At 37.5% G+C, this 17,714-nt stretch overlaps 2 protein-coding genes across 3 annotated transcripts; both read left to right on the plus strand.

Annotated features, from left to right (window-relative positions):
• Positions 1–8,222: 8,222 nt before the first annotated feature.
• On the plus strand, positions 8,223–9,333 carry LOC126588542 (uncharacterized). The gene has a single exon (XM_050253643.1). It carries the CDS (start codon positions 8,414–8,416, stop codon positions 9,047–9,049), a length of 636 nt encoding a protein of 211 aa, XP_050109600.1. The 5' UTR covers positions 8,223–8,413; the 3' UTR covers positions 9,050–9,333.
• A 5,331-nt stretch (positions 9,334–14,664) lies between these two features.
• Positions 14,665–17,430, plus strand: LOC126588565 (uncharacterized protein At3g17950-like). Of its 2 annotated transcripts, XM_050253667.1 has the most exons (3): positions 14,665–14,870; positions 15,156–15,305; positions 16,568–17,153. In XM_050253667.1, exons 1-3 carry the CDS (start codon positions 14,850–14,852, stop codon positions 17,036–17,038), a joined length of 642 nt encoding a protein of 213 aa, XP_050109624.1. In that variant the 5' UTR covers positions 14,665–14,849; the 3' UTR covers positions 17,039–17,153. The 2 variants fall into 2 exon arrangements, with proteins under 2 accessions (XP_050109624.1, XP_050109622.1); XM_050253665.1 differs by lacking the exons at positions 14,665–14,870; positions 15,156–15,305 and adding an exon at positions 15,883–16,294 and having other exon boundaries at positions 16,568–17,430.
• Positions 17,431–17,714: the final 284 nt, after the last annotated feature.

Below are 17,714 nucleotides of genomic sequence, written 5' to 3' on the forward strand. Positions count from 1 at the left end.
CTAGGAAGTTAGTGGTAATAGTAGCTGTGTAGGGGCCTGTACCAATGGTGAAGGGTAAGTGTATACTCCCTAAAGGTTGCACGATATCGCCAGAGAAGCTTATCAGAGGAGAAATCGAGCTATCGAGCAAGTGTTCAGCTACATTAAGTGCCTTGAAAGCTTCAGCAAACATGATATTGACTGAAGCACCTGTGTCTATCAGGATTCGTTTCACATCAAAATTTGCTATGTGAGCCTCCATGATCAGCGGATCATTGTGAGGGTAGATGATACCTCTTTCTTCCTCAGGGTAGAAACATATTGGATCCCAGTTAGGTTTTTGATACTTGCCTCCCCTGATGTCTTCCACATGAAACACTTGATGGCCATGTCTCAAAGTTCGTTCACTGTTTTTCATGGCCCTATTGGAAGATTCAGACATGGGTGTGCCGCCGCTTATGAAGTATATCACATTCACCTGGCGTTGGTTACGGTTATCATTTGGAGGGTGAAGGAGGAACTGATCAATTTTTCCTTCACGTGCCAAAGCTTCGATATGATCACGGAAGATGATGCATTTCTCGCCGTCATGGCCATTATACTCGTGGTAGCAGCAAAACACGCATGTGTTCTTCGTGGACTTGTAATCTGGCTGCCTTGGCTTTGGCTTTGGTATCAGGTAAGCTATACTGGGGTAGATGGCCGCGCATGTAGCGTTCAAATGTGTGTATGTCTCATACCTCAGGGTAGGGCCTGTCTTGACACGCGATTGGCCCAATGCGTTGACTGCCTGGGGATGGGTGTTATTGTGACGATATACTGAGTTATCGCGATAGTGCCCCTTATTCTTTTTATTAAAATGAGATTGGTGAGGATGGAAATCTTTCCTTTTGCCTTGGGATTGATATGTCTGCTGACTTGGCGAAGCATTAAATGAGGCCGGGGGGTGTGCTGCTACCGTTTGGAAGGTTGAGGTCTTTTCATTCGGTTGGATCTGGCCTCCACTCCCTACTTGCTGATAAGGGGTGACTGTAGGGGGTTTCCCTTGATATGTCCTTGCCTCGGCAGATGCATGGTTGTAAGCTTGTGTCATCACCTCAGAGTAAGTCTTCCAAGTGTTGGCATTGATCATGTACTTGAAGAAACAGTCACGTAAGCCTGCCGTGAAGGCCTTGAGGGCGATCTTGTCATCTGCCTCAGCGCAGCGGGAATACTAATGGCTGAAGCGGCCAGCATACTTTCGTAATGACTCGTCCGGCTTTTGGCGAATAGTGTACAAGTCATCTGCGGAATGCAAGTGATCGGTCTGGAAGATGTGTTGAGAGACAAACAACTTCATCAACTCTTCAAATGAGTCTACCATCTCGGGTGAAAGACGGCAATACCAGTTTAAAGCTCCGCCAGAGAGGGTGGAGGGGAAGAAAGCACCGTTCTTCATCGGTGTGTCTCCGGTATACCATGGTGGACTCAAAGAGGTTAAGGTGTTCAATCGGGTCTTCCCTTCCAGTATAAAGTTGTAAGTCAAGCTTCTGCTTTGTCTTCGCTTGGAGGGGGTGTTGAGGATCCTTCTTGTGAGGGGGCTAGGCCTGGGTTGGTTCCAGTCAGGTATCTCGGCTTGACGTTCAACCTTCAACTTGTTTACTTCCTTTAGGAGCTGTAGGACGAGGGGGTCCTGAGTGGAGTCGTGCATCACTGAAGTTTTCTTCCGTAAGTCCCCATCGCCTCTTGGAAGTAGGAAAGTTTGATCAAGATAGCATGATTTTTCCTTGGACTCGTCACACTGACTCCTAGAGTGAGTATGTCGGAACATTTTCGAGTCCCCTGTACCTTCATGTTCTTCTGGGACTTGTTGCCCATTCCCTAGATTAACTGCTGGCCTGGGTCGTGGGAGAGGACCGAGTCTTTCAGAAACTCTTGGGTCATTGATCTTCGAGCTTATGTGGATGGGATTCTCTCGACGTTGCTTTAGGAAGTCTCGACAATCGCGATAGACGGCTTTTGATCCTTCCACTTCTTCTGTGAGGAGGTGTTTTCCTCTACTCCTTCTGCTTCGGGTTGAAGCAGCTGGGTTGAGAGAAGTCTCATGTTGATTATCACATTGATGTGTAGCTCGATCCCTATCAGGGATGTCCGTGTTGGATATCGGTGACCCTCCGTGTTGGGGGGCATTCAGATGATTGTTGACCTCAGCAGGGACGATGAGCTTGTGTGCTTGACCATGCCTAGCCTCGTGAAGCATCTCGAAAAGTTTTTCATACTGCTCCTGGAGGACCTCGTTCCTCATCACTATCTTGTTGTTCTGAGCTTCTAACTCATCGACTTTAGCTTGAAGAGTAACTCTATTTCCTTCCTGCTTTCGTTGCTTCATACTAGGTCCAATGGGGGTGTCATTCTGTGTGCTACGGCTTATTTCGCTCCCCATGTTGGAGAGAGATGTTTGGCCAAAAGAAAGTGTACGAGCGGTGGAAACCATCTTAACAAAGCTGAAGAGAGTGGGAGTAAGTGTCTTTCCCACAGACGGCACCAAATGTTGATGCACAAAATCAGCGAGGACTTTGGTACAACAGAAAGTGTCAGGTTTGTGACCTTCGCTTGGTTGCTTCGATCACTAGTGAAGATAAGTACGTAAATGAATAGGGACAGGGAAGCAAACACAAGATGTACGTGGTTCACCCAGATCGGCTACGTCTACGGAGTAGAGGAGTTCTCATTAATTGTGAAGGGTTTACACAAATACATAGGTTCAAGCTCTCATTTTGTGAGTTCTGGTGAATAGTTTAGTACAAAATGACATTAGAGATTATTGTGGGAGAATGATCCCTATTTATAGAAGAGAGTTTCTAGTTTTGTTCTAACATTGACACGTGTCGTGTTGTGATTGGCTTCTGATGTTGACACGTGTCGAGCTGTGATTGGCTTCTGATGTCGACACGTGTCGCATTGTGATTGGCCTCCTGGTTGAAGGGAAGCTCTTCTGGGTCCTTGACGGTATAATGTTGACCGGTGCTCAGTAGTTTCAGGATTGGTCAAGTATGGTACAAACATACCTGATTAACAGAATGCCCTCAGTTGTGTTACAAATGAAATCTCCGTATCAATTGTTATTTCATAAAACTCCAGATATTAGTCATTTAAAAGTTTTTGGGTGTGCCTGTTTTCCCTTACTTAAACCATACAATCATTCCAAACTGCAACCAAAAACTACAACCTGTGTCTTTCTGGGATATGCAAATCACTATAAAGGGTTCATTTGTCTAGACATGGTCACTCAAATAACATACGTCTCTAGGCATGTTCTATTTGATGAAACTTGTTTTCCATATCTTCATGCACCATCCTTACCATCTTCCCCAATGTCATCACTTACAAATTTAAATATGCATTCTCACAACATTTCACCAGCATCTATATCATTACACAATCAAGTTGTGTTCCCTGCATCTCATACTCCTTCATTCTCATATACAACCACAGATTCCTTGAACTTGCATTCATCTAATGCTTCGGAATCCTTGACTGCATCCAGAGCCTCAGAGTCCTTGGATACACTTGCATCTAGTACTTCCGATGTTATTTCTTCATCTCCACAGCCATTCAATGATAACCCTGCCTCTCTTACACAGTATCCCATTCCTGTGGATCCTGATTTAAACATGAAAATCTGCAAGTTGTGTTACATGTGCCTATGAATGTTCACCATATGCAAACACGACGTAAAAATGGTATCTTCAAGATGAACATTCTCTCTGCCTCTTTAAGCTCTTCTCAGGACTCCATCACAAAACCAAAAACCTTCAGGGCAGCTTCTCATGTTTTAGAATGGCAAGCAGCTATGAAAGAAGAAATTAGTGCTTTGCATACTCAGAAGACTTGGTCCCTGGTTCCTTTGCCACCTGATAAGAACCTAGTTGGTTGTAAATGGGTATATTAGATTAAAAGGGATGCAAATGGGTGTAGTGCTCGATATAAGGCACGGCTTGTTGCGAAAGGATACAGTCAGGAAGAAGGGATTGACTACGGTGAAACCTTTAGCCGTGTGGTGAAGCCTACTACTATAAAACTGATTCTTGCCTTAGTTGCACAGTTCAATTGGCCTCTCCGACAAATGGATGTAAAAAATGCCTTTTTACATGGCATTCTTCAAGATGAGGTGTATATGGAACAACCTTCAGGGTTTCAAAGTGCAAATCATCCTCCTCATTATGTGTGTAAGTTACAAAAATATCTATACGGGCTTAAACAAGCTCCTAGAGCTTGGAATGACAGGTTTACAAGCTTTTTACCTGGCTTAGGATTCAAAGCTTCTCAAGCTAATCCCTCATTGTTTGTTCAACATTCATCCAACGGTACTATAGTCTTGTTACTCTATGTTGATGATGTGATACTTACTGGCAGTAGCTCTGAACTTATTTCAACTGTGATTAAGGGTCTCACAGAGGAATTTGATATGAAGGACTTGGGCCAACTGAATTATTTCTTGGGGTTACAGATTAGTTATACCTCATGAGGGTTATTTGTTTCTCAAACAAAGTATATCAATGAGTTAGTTGCGAAGGTTGACTTGCAAGATTGTAAACCTTGTGCTACGCCTTGTTTACCGTATCATCGGTTACTTAAGGACGATGGCAAACCATACCATAATCCTGAGCAATACAGAAGCATAGTTGGTGCCCTTCAATATCTCACATTTACTAGACCCGATATCGCTTTCTTAGTGAATCAAGCCTGTCAGTTTATGCACAACCCTATGAAGTCTCATGTTATTACGGTTAAACGAATCATCCGATATCTCAAAGATTCATCAAGCTTTGGTATTCAGTTCACGCCAGGATCACTCCATTTATAATCCTATAGCGATGCAGATTGGGCTGGGGATCCCAATGACACCGATCTACTTCAGGATTTGTTATATTTCTTGGTTCAAATCTGATTTCTTAGTCATCCAAGAAGTAGCACACAGTTTCCAGATGTTCCACAGAGGCTGAGTATCGTGCCTTAGCCATTACAGCTGCAGAGTTGGCTTGGATTCGATAGTTGTTTTATGATTTACATGTTTCTCTTTCAAATCATCCACTGATCTATTGTGATAACATCTCAGCGATTGCACTTTCCATTAATCCAGTGTTTCATGCCAGGTCAAAACACATAGAGATCGATTATCATTTTGTATGGGAACGGGTCATTCGAGGAGATCTTCAGATACAACATGTCTCCTCTGCAGACCAATCAGCTGATATACTTACAAAAGGATTGTCAGCTCCTTTGTTTCACCAGCACTGTGGCAATCTCATGCTCAGTTCTCTTCGGCATTCAATTGAGGGGGGATATAAGTATCCAAGTGAAGATACAAGTGAAGAAAAGCTATCCAAGTGAAGAAAAGATCAAGGGTCAAGTCAAGTGACACTTGTCAATAGATTAAAGGGGTGAGCTGTTATAAGTTGTTAGAATATAGTTGGGATAAGGAGATGGAAGATTAGCAGCTAAGTAAAAGGAAGATTATATAACAACAATTGTAACCATAACTTGACAATCAAGAAATCAAAATATCTATCTTACTCTTTCTTTCTCTTTCTTTTTCTCTCTCTCTCTCTCTCTCTCTCTCTTTCTTTCTCTTCGTATACATTCTGTGTAAAGTTCTCAAGAACACATAGCATTGAAGCTTTCATAATCTTCATACCATATTCGAAAGGATTTGCTAGCCATTAGTGAGACTTGTTAGAACAAATGGTCCACATGCACCCACGCATGCATTACCAAACCTCTGTTGCAGTATATCTCCAAAGCTCTTAAATACGCGCATATATGGCACCAATTGTCACAATCTACTGAATCTTAGGATACTTCAAAAGGATTAGTCGATTACTATAAGATGACCTGTGCAATCTATGATTTAGCTGATAGCATGAGCAATCAAACTAATCTTCAAAAACTTCGAACTCATAGCATGAGCAATCAAACTAATCTTCAAAAAAATTGAAAGACCTGTTAAATTTAACAAAGAGAATGAAAAGAAGTGTATAATACAAGTAAGTGAGAGGTAGAGAGCAGGGTAACCACTAAAAAAATTGAAATTATAGGAAGAAAATACAAAGAAATCTGGTTTGAATCATTTGACAAAAAAAGTAGGGCAAAGAGGAGGGTTTCAAATAATAGTTGATTAGGTTGCTTTAGAAATAAAGTCAATTTTAAAACATCATCCCTGAGTTTCACTAATCCACAAAGACAAAACAAACAAAACTATTAGAAAATTATAAGATACGATGTCGTTCAACTCAACTTCTTCACGATGACAATTCATTTTCTTCCTCATGCCTCACGGTTCTACAACTGCAAGCTTAAGGCCGTTAGAAATTTCTTACACAATAGTCAGGATGGCACGGAACCACTTTGATCCCTTAATGACTCCGCCCATGCTCATAGGTAAAACCAAAATAAATAATTTTATAAGTTTTAAAATTTAACTTATATATATTAGAAAATTAGATTTTAATCCTTATATAGGATGAAGTATAGAAAAATGTCTTATACAAGATTAAAAATTAAATTTAGTCCCTAGACTTTTTTTTTTTGAACAAACGATATAATCTACACTAAGGGAGAGGGGGATGTGCTTAGCCTTACAATGGGCTAGCAATGGTTTAAATTCGCCTTTGACGAGGATCGAACCTAAGATCTCTCACTTACAAATCTATTAAATTAAATTTACCAGCATGTGTATTCAATGTCTCTTTTTGTTATTGATAATTTCATGGTGTTCATAAATTAAATTTTAAGAAAATATTATAAATTTTAATTCTCATTATGGTAAGTATCTTATATAAGAAAATATTTTCGTAGAGATTTTTCGGTACACTTATGTTTTTTGCATATTTTCTTATGTCTCATTAATTCATTACAATATATTTAGGAAGGAACATTTCGGTACACTAGGTTAGTATAATATTTTTAGGTACGGACATTTCGGTATACTAGTTTAGTTTAATATATTTAGGTACCGACATTTCAGTACACTAGTTTAGTATCATATATTTAGGTACGGAATTTTTGGTATACTTATGTTTTTGCATATTTTCTTATGTGCCACTAATTTACTACAATATACTTAGGTAAAAACATTTCGGTACACTAGTTTAGTAAAATATAAGTTAAATAAAATTAATGAATTAAAATGTGTATAATAGTAAATTTAAAATTTATGTAATGACATTAAATAAGATATCTATTAAATATTAAAACAAAAATATAATATGAATTTGAATTAAGTACACATTAAAGAACTAAAATCAATATCTAATCTAACATCAAATGTTTATTAAATTTTAATCTTCTTCAAGGATTAAAGTTCAAAAACATATTCCCAATGGAAAACTCAAATTGGTAGCAATACCTGTACAACGTGCATGGTGGAGCTAATTTAGCTATGCATGGTGCTGGTGTGGAGCTAATAAAACAATTGATACACACACACACATATATATATATATACACACACTGAGCCTCAAACGACATACATACAGAATACAGATAGTCAGACAGAGCCATATTAATGTAGTAATTCTTGCGGCCGGACATTTTAATATTAACCGGCTTTTCATAATAAGCATCCATCGAGAAAAAGAAATATTATCGGGAAAGTTAGGTTAGAAAAAGAAAACCCCAGAAAAAGTTCCTTTTGCATTCGAAACAAACAATCACAATCCGACAAAAAATTCTTCCAGATTACCGTGAGAAAACGAGAGAGGCCAAGAAAATTAGAACATGCACGTTAGGATGGATCATGGAACAGATCAGGGTTTGTTGGTAGTAAACCACATGCTCAGATGCATCAAAGCCCGTTGAAAAAATCAAATCAAAAGATTCTATATACCTGAAAAAGGTTATTATTTTACGTAAATTATAATACATAAATTATATTTCATTAATATACTTTAAAAGTAGATTATATCAATTATGTTATGAATTATTATAGCGTGAAATACATATAAATCGTGTTTTCCATACCTATAAACTTTTCTTGACTTATTGAGAGATAGTGACCCTACTCTCTCCCAACATAAGAGAGAGAGAGTAGAGAGGTGTATATTTGCTGCATTGGATCCTTCACCGAATTGTAGGTTTTAAAAGACTCCCAAATTTCTCTCTCTCGATATCCTTTCTCTCTCTCTCTCTCTCTCTCTCTCTCTCTCTCTTCCTCTCTTTCTGTGTGGTTGATATCTTGAGAGCTAAAATCCAAAGAAGCTGATAGAAAAGGTACATGGTTGTTTGGTGGTGATAATATTTTTGAGCAGCTATTTGATCTGTAAAATCAACTGTCTTTTAATTCAGCTTTCTAGCTCATTGATCTCTCTAGAAATCTTTGTTTTCCTGTACTTTCCCACCTTTGTTTTGTTTCATCTTTATTCCAAATCTCATTCATTACTGAAATTAAATCTTTATGTACGCCAAGAGCTACAGCTTCTCCAAGTCAATGCCATTAATAATATCCATGGGCGGTGAGACCAAAAGTAGTACTAATTCTCACTCTCAAATGTTGGTTTCTGAGAAAAATGGTACTAATAACGGTCTTAATTCCATGGAATTCAATTTCTTAGTGAGACCCGCGTTGAATTTTAATAACCATGCGTGCCAAATTGCGCGTTGTGAAGACGAAGACAAAGGAGAAGATGACGGCTTACATATCTCAGAAGAGAAGCAAGAAGATAATTTCGACATGTTTGTTTCGTCGTTGAAGGTCAAACTTCCGTCAGCAGGAGAATTTTGTAGAGTCCAGCAAGAAGGTATTGGTGGTGATGGTGATGTGGAAGATGGGTTGAAGACTCCAACATCTTTGGATCACAAAATCACAGGAAGCCTGCAATGTCCACCAGCACCAAGAAAACCCAAATCACTACCACTAAAGAAGAGAAAAGCAATAATTGGCCCCAGAATTTTACTTGATCTTTCGATTGATGAGATCGAATCGTTGTTTCCTCCTGTTGATGATGTTCTTGCAGATCTTGGTAGTAAGATTATTATGAAGAAGAAAGTTAGAGTACAAGCAAGTGATGATCATATAGCATCAGCTAACTGAGATCTCTATGCATGTGAAGTAATTTTTATATTTTATGTTTAAGCCAAATTTAATGGCATGTAATTCTTATCTATATCATTGTGATGATAGTGAATTTGTGATCATCAGTGCTAGCTCGGCACTTTTTCTTCTCCATTTTCATATATGCAGTTCAGGTTTATCGCTTGATCTCACATCATATTCTTTCCTTTTTTTGGACATTGGGAAATTTAACCCCAGATCTGAAAAATCATGCATGTGTAACTTCTGTAATTTATCAAGGATGAAGTTTTCATAGGATTCCATTATTAAGCCTCCAATAATGCTTACTTTGAATCAAGGCCTTGTATTATTTTTGTACTTTGTCATAGAGGTGATCATATGATATGTCTTTACAGTACTATAGCTTGCATCTCAGTGTTCATAGAATCTCGTTCTCTCTCTCTCTCTCTCTCTCATATTTCTGTAGAAGGATCTCTCTATCTCTATCATATTTCTGTAGAATGGATCTCTCTTTCTCTCTCATATTTCTGTAGAATAGATCTCTCTCTCTCTCTCTCTCTCTCTCTCTCTCTCTCTCATATTTCTGTAGAATGGATTGGAAGGCATTGACTATACTTTGTCTAGCAGATGCAGACATCCTTAGCCTGAGCCTGCATTGTTTTATTACCAGTTGAGGGGGGTGAGCAAACCCATGTGGTATATTCCTCCATAGATGACAGAGATGATCTTATAAAAGCTAAAAATAATAATCAAAGAGCTGGTAGGGTAGTACTTTATATCTCTCTCTAACTTCAAGGAGGCTTTTATTGGCCCCCACGCGCACCTTCTCTTTATCAATGAATGTTGGGGTCTCCCTTTTGCAGCTCTCACCATAACATTATAATACCACTTGCATAACACCGGTATCGTGATATTTTGTGTTAATAATATAACTAATATGTTAAATTATATCTCGTACTATATAAGTTGTTCTCGTCGTAATAGTATTCCTCCTTCTACTTGACAACTAATTATTTTAATATAAATTAAGGAAAACTAATTAAAATTGCTTGAAAACTTTGAGTTTTAATGATAAGGACCAAATAAAGGGTAAAGTGAATAGTACCATGTTTGACTTTTTAGTGTAAAAATGTGGTTTTTCGTTAAAGTGAACAGTACCGTGGATTTTTTGTTAAAACTCCCTATAAATTATTGTACCATGCAACCAAAATGCGAAGTAGAGATCCTCTTCAGATCTCTTTCACCAAGGCCACCCGATTAAATGATTCGGACCTTTGAAATTTCATCCAACGGCCCACTTGTTTTGACCCCTTAAAAACTATAATAATTTTTTACCGTTAAATGAAATTTCAAAAACCCGAATCACTTTATCCGATGATTTTGATGGAAGAGATCCAGGAGAATCTTTTCTCCAAAATGCAATATCTCCAACTACCAATTCCATCTAACTAATTCTTCCATTTCCATCCCAAGGCCCCAAAAGGATAATGGGCAGAATGGTAGCTGGGCAGCTAGTTTTATTGTCTGTGCGTTTTTCTGTGTTTATGGTCTCATCTTTTAACCGATTTTATATTGTACTGGTAACAGGAATTAATGTTCGATTAGTATGCATCTTTTTTTACTGTGTTGGTTTTGGATCAGATTGGGTACATATTAAATCAAAGTAGAAGGTTTATTGGAATTTGAAAATAACTGTAAACTAATCAAACTTGCTTATCGTTGATAAGGTTGAGACATATGTCATCCTTGATTCTTTTTTTTTTCTTGTTTTTTTTCTTTTCGAAAAGCGACGATATAGAATTTCTTTATCAAAAAAGGTTTAGTACAACATAAGCAAACAGGGAGAGGAGGGAGACCTCCCCTCACCAACAGTTAACAAACCATTACATTCCAAAACAAGAAGATCAGCCAGGAGATCTGGCGGTTCCTCGAAACAAGAAGATCAGCCAGGAGATCCTTGATTCTTCTTAAAAGGGGAATATTTAGAATGTACTAGTTGAGGTGATTTATGTTGAGGGTTTCCATTCTATATATTAACAGGGAATTAAACTCTGGATTTAACCAATTGTATCTTAATTTTCTCCACGTACTCTTATGACTTCGCCTAACTCTAAGAGATAGATGTTGTTTAACTTACCTTAGTACTGTAATAGACGTTTTTGGGTATAGTAATCAACATTGATCGTGTAATTAATAATATCATTCTATAGCCTCACCATTATCAAGTAACGTTGGCCTATAAATTTTGATGATTATAATATAATTTTGTTTTAAAATATTATTCTGATCACTTCCTTCAGAGAGAGCTCTCTCTCTCGCTCTCTCTCTCTCTCTCTCTGATCCCTCTCTGTTGTTTTTTGTTTCCTCATATAAAATTAAAACATATCAGTCGTGCATGCATGTATAGTGGGCAGGGTTAAGGAAGTCAGTACGTACATATATCGATGTTATATTTTTTTTCTTGGAAGTTGGAAAATATAGGAACTTTCCCATGAAGACGAAGTTAGTTAACTGATATTAACACAATGACATAAACATGCAAATCTGTCTTCTTCTATACGACCCAGATTGACTATAAGGTGTGGGAGGAGGTATCTGAATATATATACTAGTAGAAATTGAAAGCTTTAGTTAGCTAGCCACCACTACATGTCAAATTTCATAGTCAGTCGACTGTTTCTTTCCTGCACAGACACAGCACCAACATGCATGCAGTGGCCCCAATTGCAATATGATGCCATAAACGTGATAAAATGCCTGTTAGCTTGGCTAGGCAGTAAGGCCAAACGATAAATGCAGTGTGAATGACACAATGATTGGAGAACCCCCTAGAAAATAAAAATAAACACGCACCATTTTTCTCCCTTTACACATCTTTGTTTTATTTTGATCATCATTGTCTTTGTTTAATTTATTCAATTCGATGACAAAAAAAAAAGTGTGTACTAGAAGGAGAAATAGAATGTGTGGTTATCATTCCTCATGAAATTATACATGATATTAATTAATGGATAATACTTGCATCCATCTTATGAGGTGCAAACCTAATCCACCTCGTGCTATTAACGTATTCTCACTATACAAGTTTCATAATCGAAATCGTTCTTTTTCTTAATCATTCCCAAAAAATCACTTCTATAGAATTCATTCAAATCAGAGATCGTTTAGTCAGTTACATATATGTATCAAATAAATGGACTCACAACTCATCTTGAATATGTATTTTCCTTGATTACAAGGACAATATGAAGGAAATACTAAAACAAAATCGTCATTTGTCATCAACTAGTTAAGTCAATGTTGAGCGCTTTGAGATGGTTTGGAGTATAACATAGAAATAATTACAAGAAGATTCTGATTGCAGAGCGAAGACGACTCCAATATTGTTAATGATGGATTAATATGTGTTCAGACTGAACTAAAAATAATTCAAAGACATTAAGTATTACTCTCTCTCTCTCTCTCACAAGAAGAAAGCTTCTCCCGAAGCACAATCCATTGCCGTTTTCGGGCCAAGCTTCACTATTCTCTTTGTCGCAGCAAGCTTTAGCTCCTAGCTAGTATCTGTTTGACAATTCTAATGGCTGTGTAAGGTAGATTGACTTAATGGTTGTCACAGGTCTCAGCAAGAAATTGTCCGCCATGGACCAAACTCGCATAAAGCTTGATGAATATATGGGATTTCCAACCCTAAATGTGTCTTACTAGCTAAGAAAGATTGAATCTGCATGTATCAAGTATTCACCTTTCCTAACCACACGGTGTGGTGCGATTGGCAAATTGCCACCTTTAGTTGGCGGATTCCCTAGTGCCTTATCAAGTATTCAACCCAGGTCTTTTTCCATGTTTACCCTCATTGATTTTAGCTCTAGCTATTAAAACTTAAAAGCCCAAACCTTATCCGCAATTGGGCTCAACTTCTGTCCCATTAACAACTAAAATTGGGCTTGGGTTGTATGGCCTTGGATGAATGAGATCCTTGAAGGGAAGATGAGAATTGAGTGGCAATTTAAGAGCTTTGTTGATCTGCACATTTTATTCACGTGTTAATCTTTGAGATTTAATTAAATCTCAACGATTACTTGTGAAAAAAAAAATATGTGGAAAAGAATTCTTAGGCAATTCAATATTTTGCAATAATAAAAATTTAAAACATAATAATAATAATAAATATTAGTTTATATGGCAAATTAAAAAATGTGTATAAGTTCATATCACAGTTCAAAATTTTTTCCTTAAAAAAATATACTTGTCTTAGTTAGTTGTAGTTCTCACTTTTAGGAAGAAGGCAAACTAAACAGGTGTTCCAGCTCTTTTTAAAAAAGCCTTGTCCAGTAAATCACCCACACTTTACACGAGAAATCAAGTGTCATATTGCGATTATGCTCCTATTAATGATATAACAAATATAGGTTAATGTCACAAAAACTACTGAAAACAAAAGTTACGTGTTGTACCATTCCATGTATGATATAAGTCGACGACGATTTTGATATATTTCACCTCTATGATATATTAATAGAAATCAAGGTTACATGTTATAATTGAGTAAAACAGTAACACCATGCAACTATTTTCTGGGGTCTACACACTTATTTTTATTTTTCAAACACCCCTGTCAATTTTTAATCGTTGGATTAGATGAATTGAAAAAGATCAATCATAAAGAAATTAAAAAAATTATGTAAAAAGTAAAAATTAATATATAAATAACATTGTTCTTTTCTGGATACGCTAAAAATTACTTTTAACAAAAAGAGGAGCTGTGAAGCAAAGCAAGAAGTCATTTACTTCCTCCTGGTCATATTGTTGTGGGCCCTGTTGGGAAAATATTGGGCTTAGTCTCACGACAAAAGGCGTTGTGGGCCAAAAGAAAAGGACTACTCAATGGCAGTGTGACTACTTCATATTGCCATCCAATTATCCAACAAGACAAAAGTGTCTTCCTTTTTCCAATTTAATTTAATACCCTCTATTTGATCTTTACAATCTTAATGATGAGAAATTATTTTATGACCAACTACAATGCATTATTTCATCTAATTATACACTTTGAACTTTGAAAGCTTGCATGGCTACAATAAAAAAATTGAATCTTGAAAAACGAACTACTACTATTTGTAAGTGAAAAGTATCAGATTCAAACTCAATGGGTTGGGCTTGGGTTTACCATTCTCATTCATGCCATGTTCGTGTGTGCTCTTTGTAAAGTCTCTAAAGAAGATTTTGTTATTGTTTATAGGTTTGTCGCCTATTAGCAATTGTGTAATTTTCAACCGTTGATGAATATGCAACGTACCATATAAACAGTTAACATTCATCTGTTGAGCGTAAGCGACTGCACTTAGCATTACATAATGCGCCTGCGTTACAAGTTGTACAAGCAATTGAGAGAGTTGGGTGATGGAACTGTTTATAGTATAAAAATCTCTACTTGTAGGGGAAGGGTGATATCGATGTTGTATAATTTCCAGAGGGCAGCTTCTGAACCATTTTTGGAATTATGCTCTTGTTTTTCATGTTTCTTGGTACGAAATGATTCTGTTTTCTCTTTCTAGTCAAACACTCAACAGGAGTCAGAACCCAAGAAAAGCAAACAAACAGTGCTCACAAATGATTAGTCCACTTTCTCTCTCTACATTCCAGGTGTTGTTCTTAATCTCCTGTGCATAGAACTGACCTCTATATAGAGTTACCCAATATTACCACTCCAACAAGAATTCACCTCAGAAAAGGCAAAGCTGCAATGAAAATTTAAGGAAATGACACTTCCATGTACCTGAGGAGGTGACACAGTTCCTTTGGCCTGTGCAGACAAATGGCTCAGCAACAACAGCAGGTAGTCCTTTGTCTCCTCTCTCTCTACCTCCTTGGATTTTCCCCTCTGAGCTCAAAACCCACCTCTCATTTCTCTCTCTCTCTCTCTCTCTCTCTCTCTCTCTCTCTCTCTCTAGATTTCTATGGTGGGTCTGATTTATTTCTTGTTTTTTTCCTATAATTTTCTGGGTTTGTGGGTCTACTTTTTTCTTGCCACATTGTTCAGTCATGTTGATTTTTTGTCATTATTTGTTGGAGGCTTATGAATAATTGATAATTTTGGGATGGTATGATTGATGGGTGGCAGGAAGGGTGGCCACTGGGATTGCAGCCATTGCATGTGAGAGTTGGGCTGGCTGCTTCAAACCATGAATTTTCTGGGTCAGTTTCTTTCAACACCTTACTCACTGGTTCTCCAACTTCCTCCACAGATTCCTCATCAGATCTGGACACAGAGGTCAGTGTAATATTACAGACTAGTTTTGTCTTTGATGGGCTTTGTTGGAATTTTCTAGTCATACATATGACATGTGTATCTGTCTGTATATTATATCTGTATGTATTTGGTTTAGAAACGATGGGTTTATACTGTTTACTGTTGAGCATGTAGTTAGTGGCTTCTGTTTTTGTTTGTTCTACGATGCACGGATACTTCTGTTTGGTTCCGTATCCTGTATCCAATACTTGAGTGGATACTATACTTATCCGATAATCTCGGATACTCGTCCGACACGTATCTTGATCAATGGACAGGAATTTGACATGATGGATACGCGTTTTCTACATTTAGGATACACATATCCAGATTTTAGGATACATTTATACTTTCAAAAAAAGTATTGAGGAGGAGAAAATTAATAGAAGACATCTATAATTAAAAGTTGTTGAATACAAAGAGCTTCCCTCTAATTAAAACCATGAATACGACTCTCACACTTCTACTATATAAAGAGGATTAGATTTCGAACTTTTCTTCTCTAACAACTCAAATGTACTTGAATTTGAATGATGAATTATATTTTAAAATGTATCGCCATATCCGTATCCATATCCATGCTTCATAGGTTCCAGGATGTTTTGTTCATGCACAATTATGCTTGTGTGAAGGCTGTGTTTTTCTTTACTTCATGTTGTATGTAATCTTCATATGATTTGTTAATTAGGTCAAGAATTCGATTCCCTCTAACGGAAAGAAGAAACAGGGTGGTTAAGCTAAAAAAGAATCTGCATATATATGTTGAGATGGAATATACATATATATATGTACCGAGTCTTCATAACTGTTTAGACTATGCTGGACAAGACTGGTGTTGTGTGCTAGGTAACTATAGTGCCACAACCCACAAGTTGAAGAAATTACGCTGCATCATGGGAATATATCCTCTTGTGTTTACAACAGTCATCGCATATTCGGGTTGTGAAAGATTTTGGACTAGAAATTTAGAGGTTCCTACGCTTTCACTGTAGTTTTGTAGATGATACTGACACTGTGGACCTAATGTTACATTTGTTACTGTTACTAATTAACAGTATGTGTTGCTAACTGACATCATGTGTTGGCAACTTGCTGTTGCTTGATCTTAATATGAAATGTGAAGAAATATTTGAAGGAGGTCGCCAATCCGTTTTCGTGTTAAGTTCCATAATCTTTGACAGTGTCAAGTGTTTTTGTACGTGTTCTATGATTGTTAATTCACAAATGTGCTTGGTTGGTTGCAGTCCACAGGGTCTTTTTTCCATGATAGGAGCATTACGCTCGGGAGCCTTATAGGAATCAATAACATCCTAGAGCTCTCAAGAAGATCTCTAAGAGGAAGAAAAACCGATCATCAGGCCGCCAAGGACAGGAAGACGAACAACAACGACAGCAACAACACCAAATTCAGACTCTGTTTTCTCTCTTTATGCTCCAAAGACAGTACAGATGATGAGAACGTGCGCAATCATCCGCCATCTCTCGGCCACTTTCTTGCGGCTGAGAGACAAGCGGCCAATGAAAACTACAGAACAAACCCTCCAATTTACGGACCAGACGACGAGCTTGCCCTAGCTGAGCATCATCAGCCTGCTAGAGAATCAAATAACTCACTCTTTGTTGATGGTCAAGTTGCTCCTCCCCAATCTAGTCCACGGTTTGGTTCAGATCATGTCGACCAAAGAAAATCAATGTTGTTTTCATGCATGTGTTGACAACTCTCTCCTTAACCTAGCATTATGTGAATGTCTCAGTCTCTTTTGCTTTCTTATTTTGGGGTCTCATTCAGAATTTCATGTTATTGGAAGAAATAAAGAGGTCAATTGACAATTCCGTTGCATCCGAGCTTGAATTATGAAAGAAGGAACCGAGAAGAAAGTATCGGCAACAACCGAGTTTTATTATTGGGTGCTCATATCGATTTATCATGTTGCCTATGCGTCAATCGTTAGATATACATTGTACGGTAACTACCCTAGCTCCACCGTATCTTATATTTCATTTCTTCGGGAACAATCACAAACATTTTTTTAGCATGGAGAAGAAAACGCATGAAATCTGTATCTGTCTCACCTTTATGGAGCAAATTAAGCTATTTTTCACACCAGTTAGCTAGTGTTTTGGATTGATTAATCTCCCTTGATGATAAGTTACAAAAGCAAATGTTCATCATTTCAATTTATGTTCCAAAAGTATGATTACAAAGACTTATGGGGCCAAACTGTGATGGTATCCTAGGTGCTGTCCTATCAATTGACTAAAATGGCTAGGAAATATCTAGGGGAACAGGAAAATTTGTGTCCACTACCATTCAACATTTCCTAAATTTAACCCCAAACAGGATTTGTCCTGGAACATACAAGAAAGTTGTTATTAGTATTTCGAAAAATT

This window comes from Malus sylvestris, chromosome 11 (genome assembly GCF_916048215.2).
Source record: "Malus sylvestris chromosome 11, drMalSylv7.2, whole genome shotgun sequence".
Taxonomy (NCBI): domain Eukaryota; kingdom Viridiplantae; phylum Streptophyta; class Magnoliopsida; order Rosales; family Rosaceae; genus Malus; species Malus sylvestris.

Bases quoted from the DNA above. Each gene is read 5' to 3' on its own strand.
- LOC126588542 (XM_050253643.1), top strand. From the start codon at position 8,414: ATGTACGCCAAGAGCTACAGCTTCTCCAAGTCAATGCCATTAATAATA.
- LOC126588565 (XM_050253665.1), top strand. From the start codon at position 16,091: ATGGAATATACATATATATATGTACCGAGTCTTCATAACTGTTTAGAC. The intron at 16,295-16,567 runs GTTCCTACGCTT...GGTTGGTTGCAG, and splicing joins TTTGGACTAGAAATTTAGAG to TCCACAGGGTCTTTTTTCCA.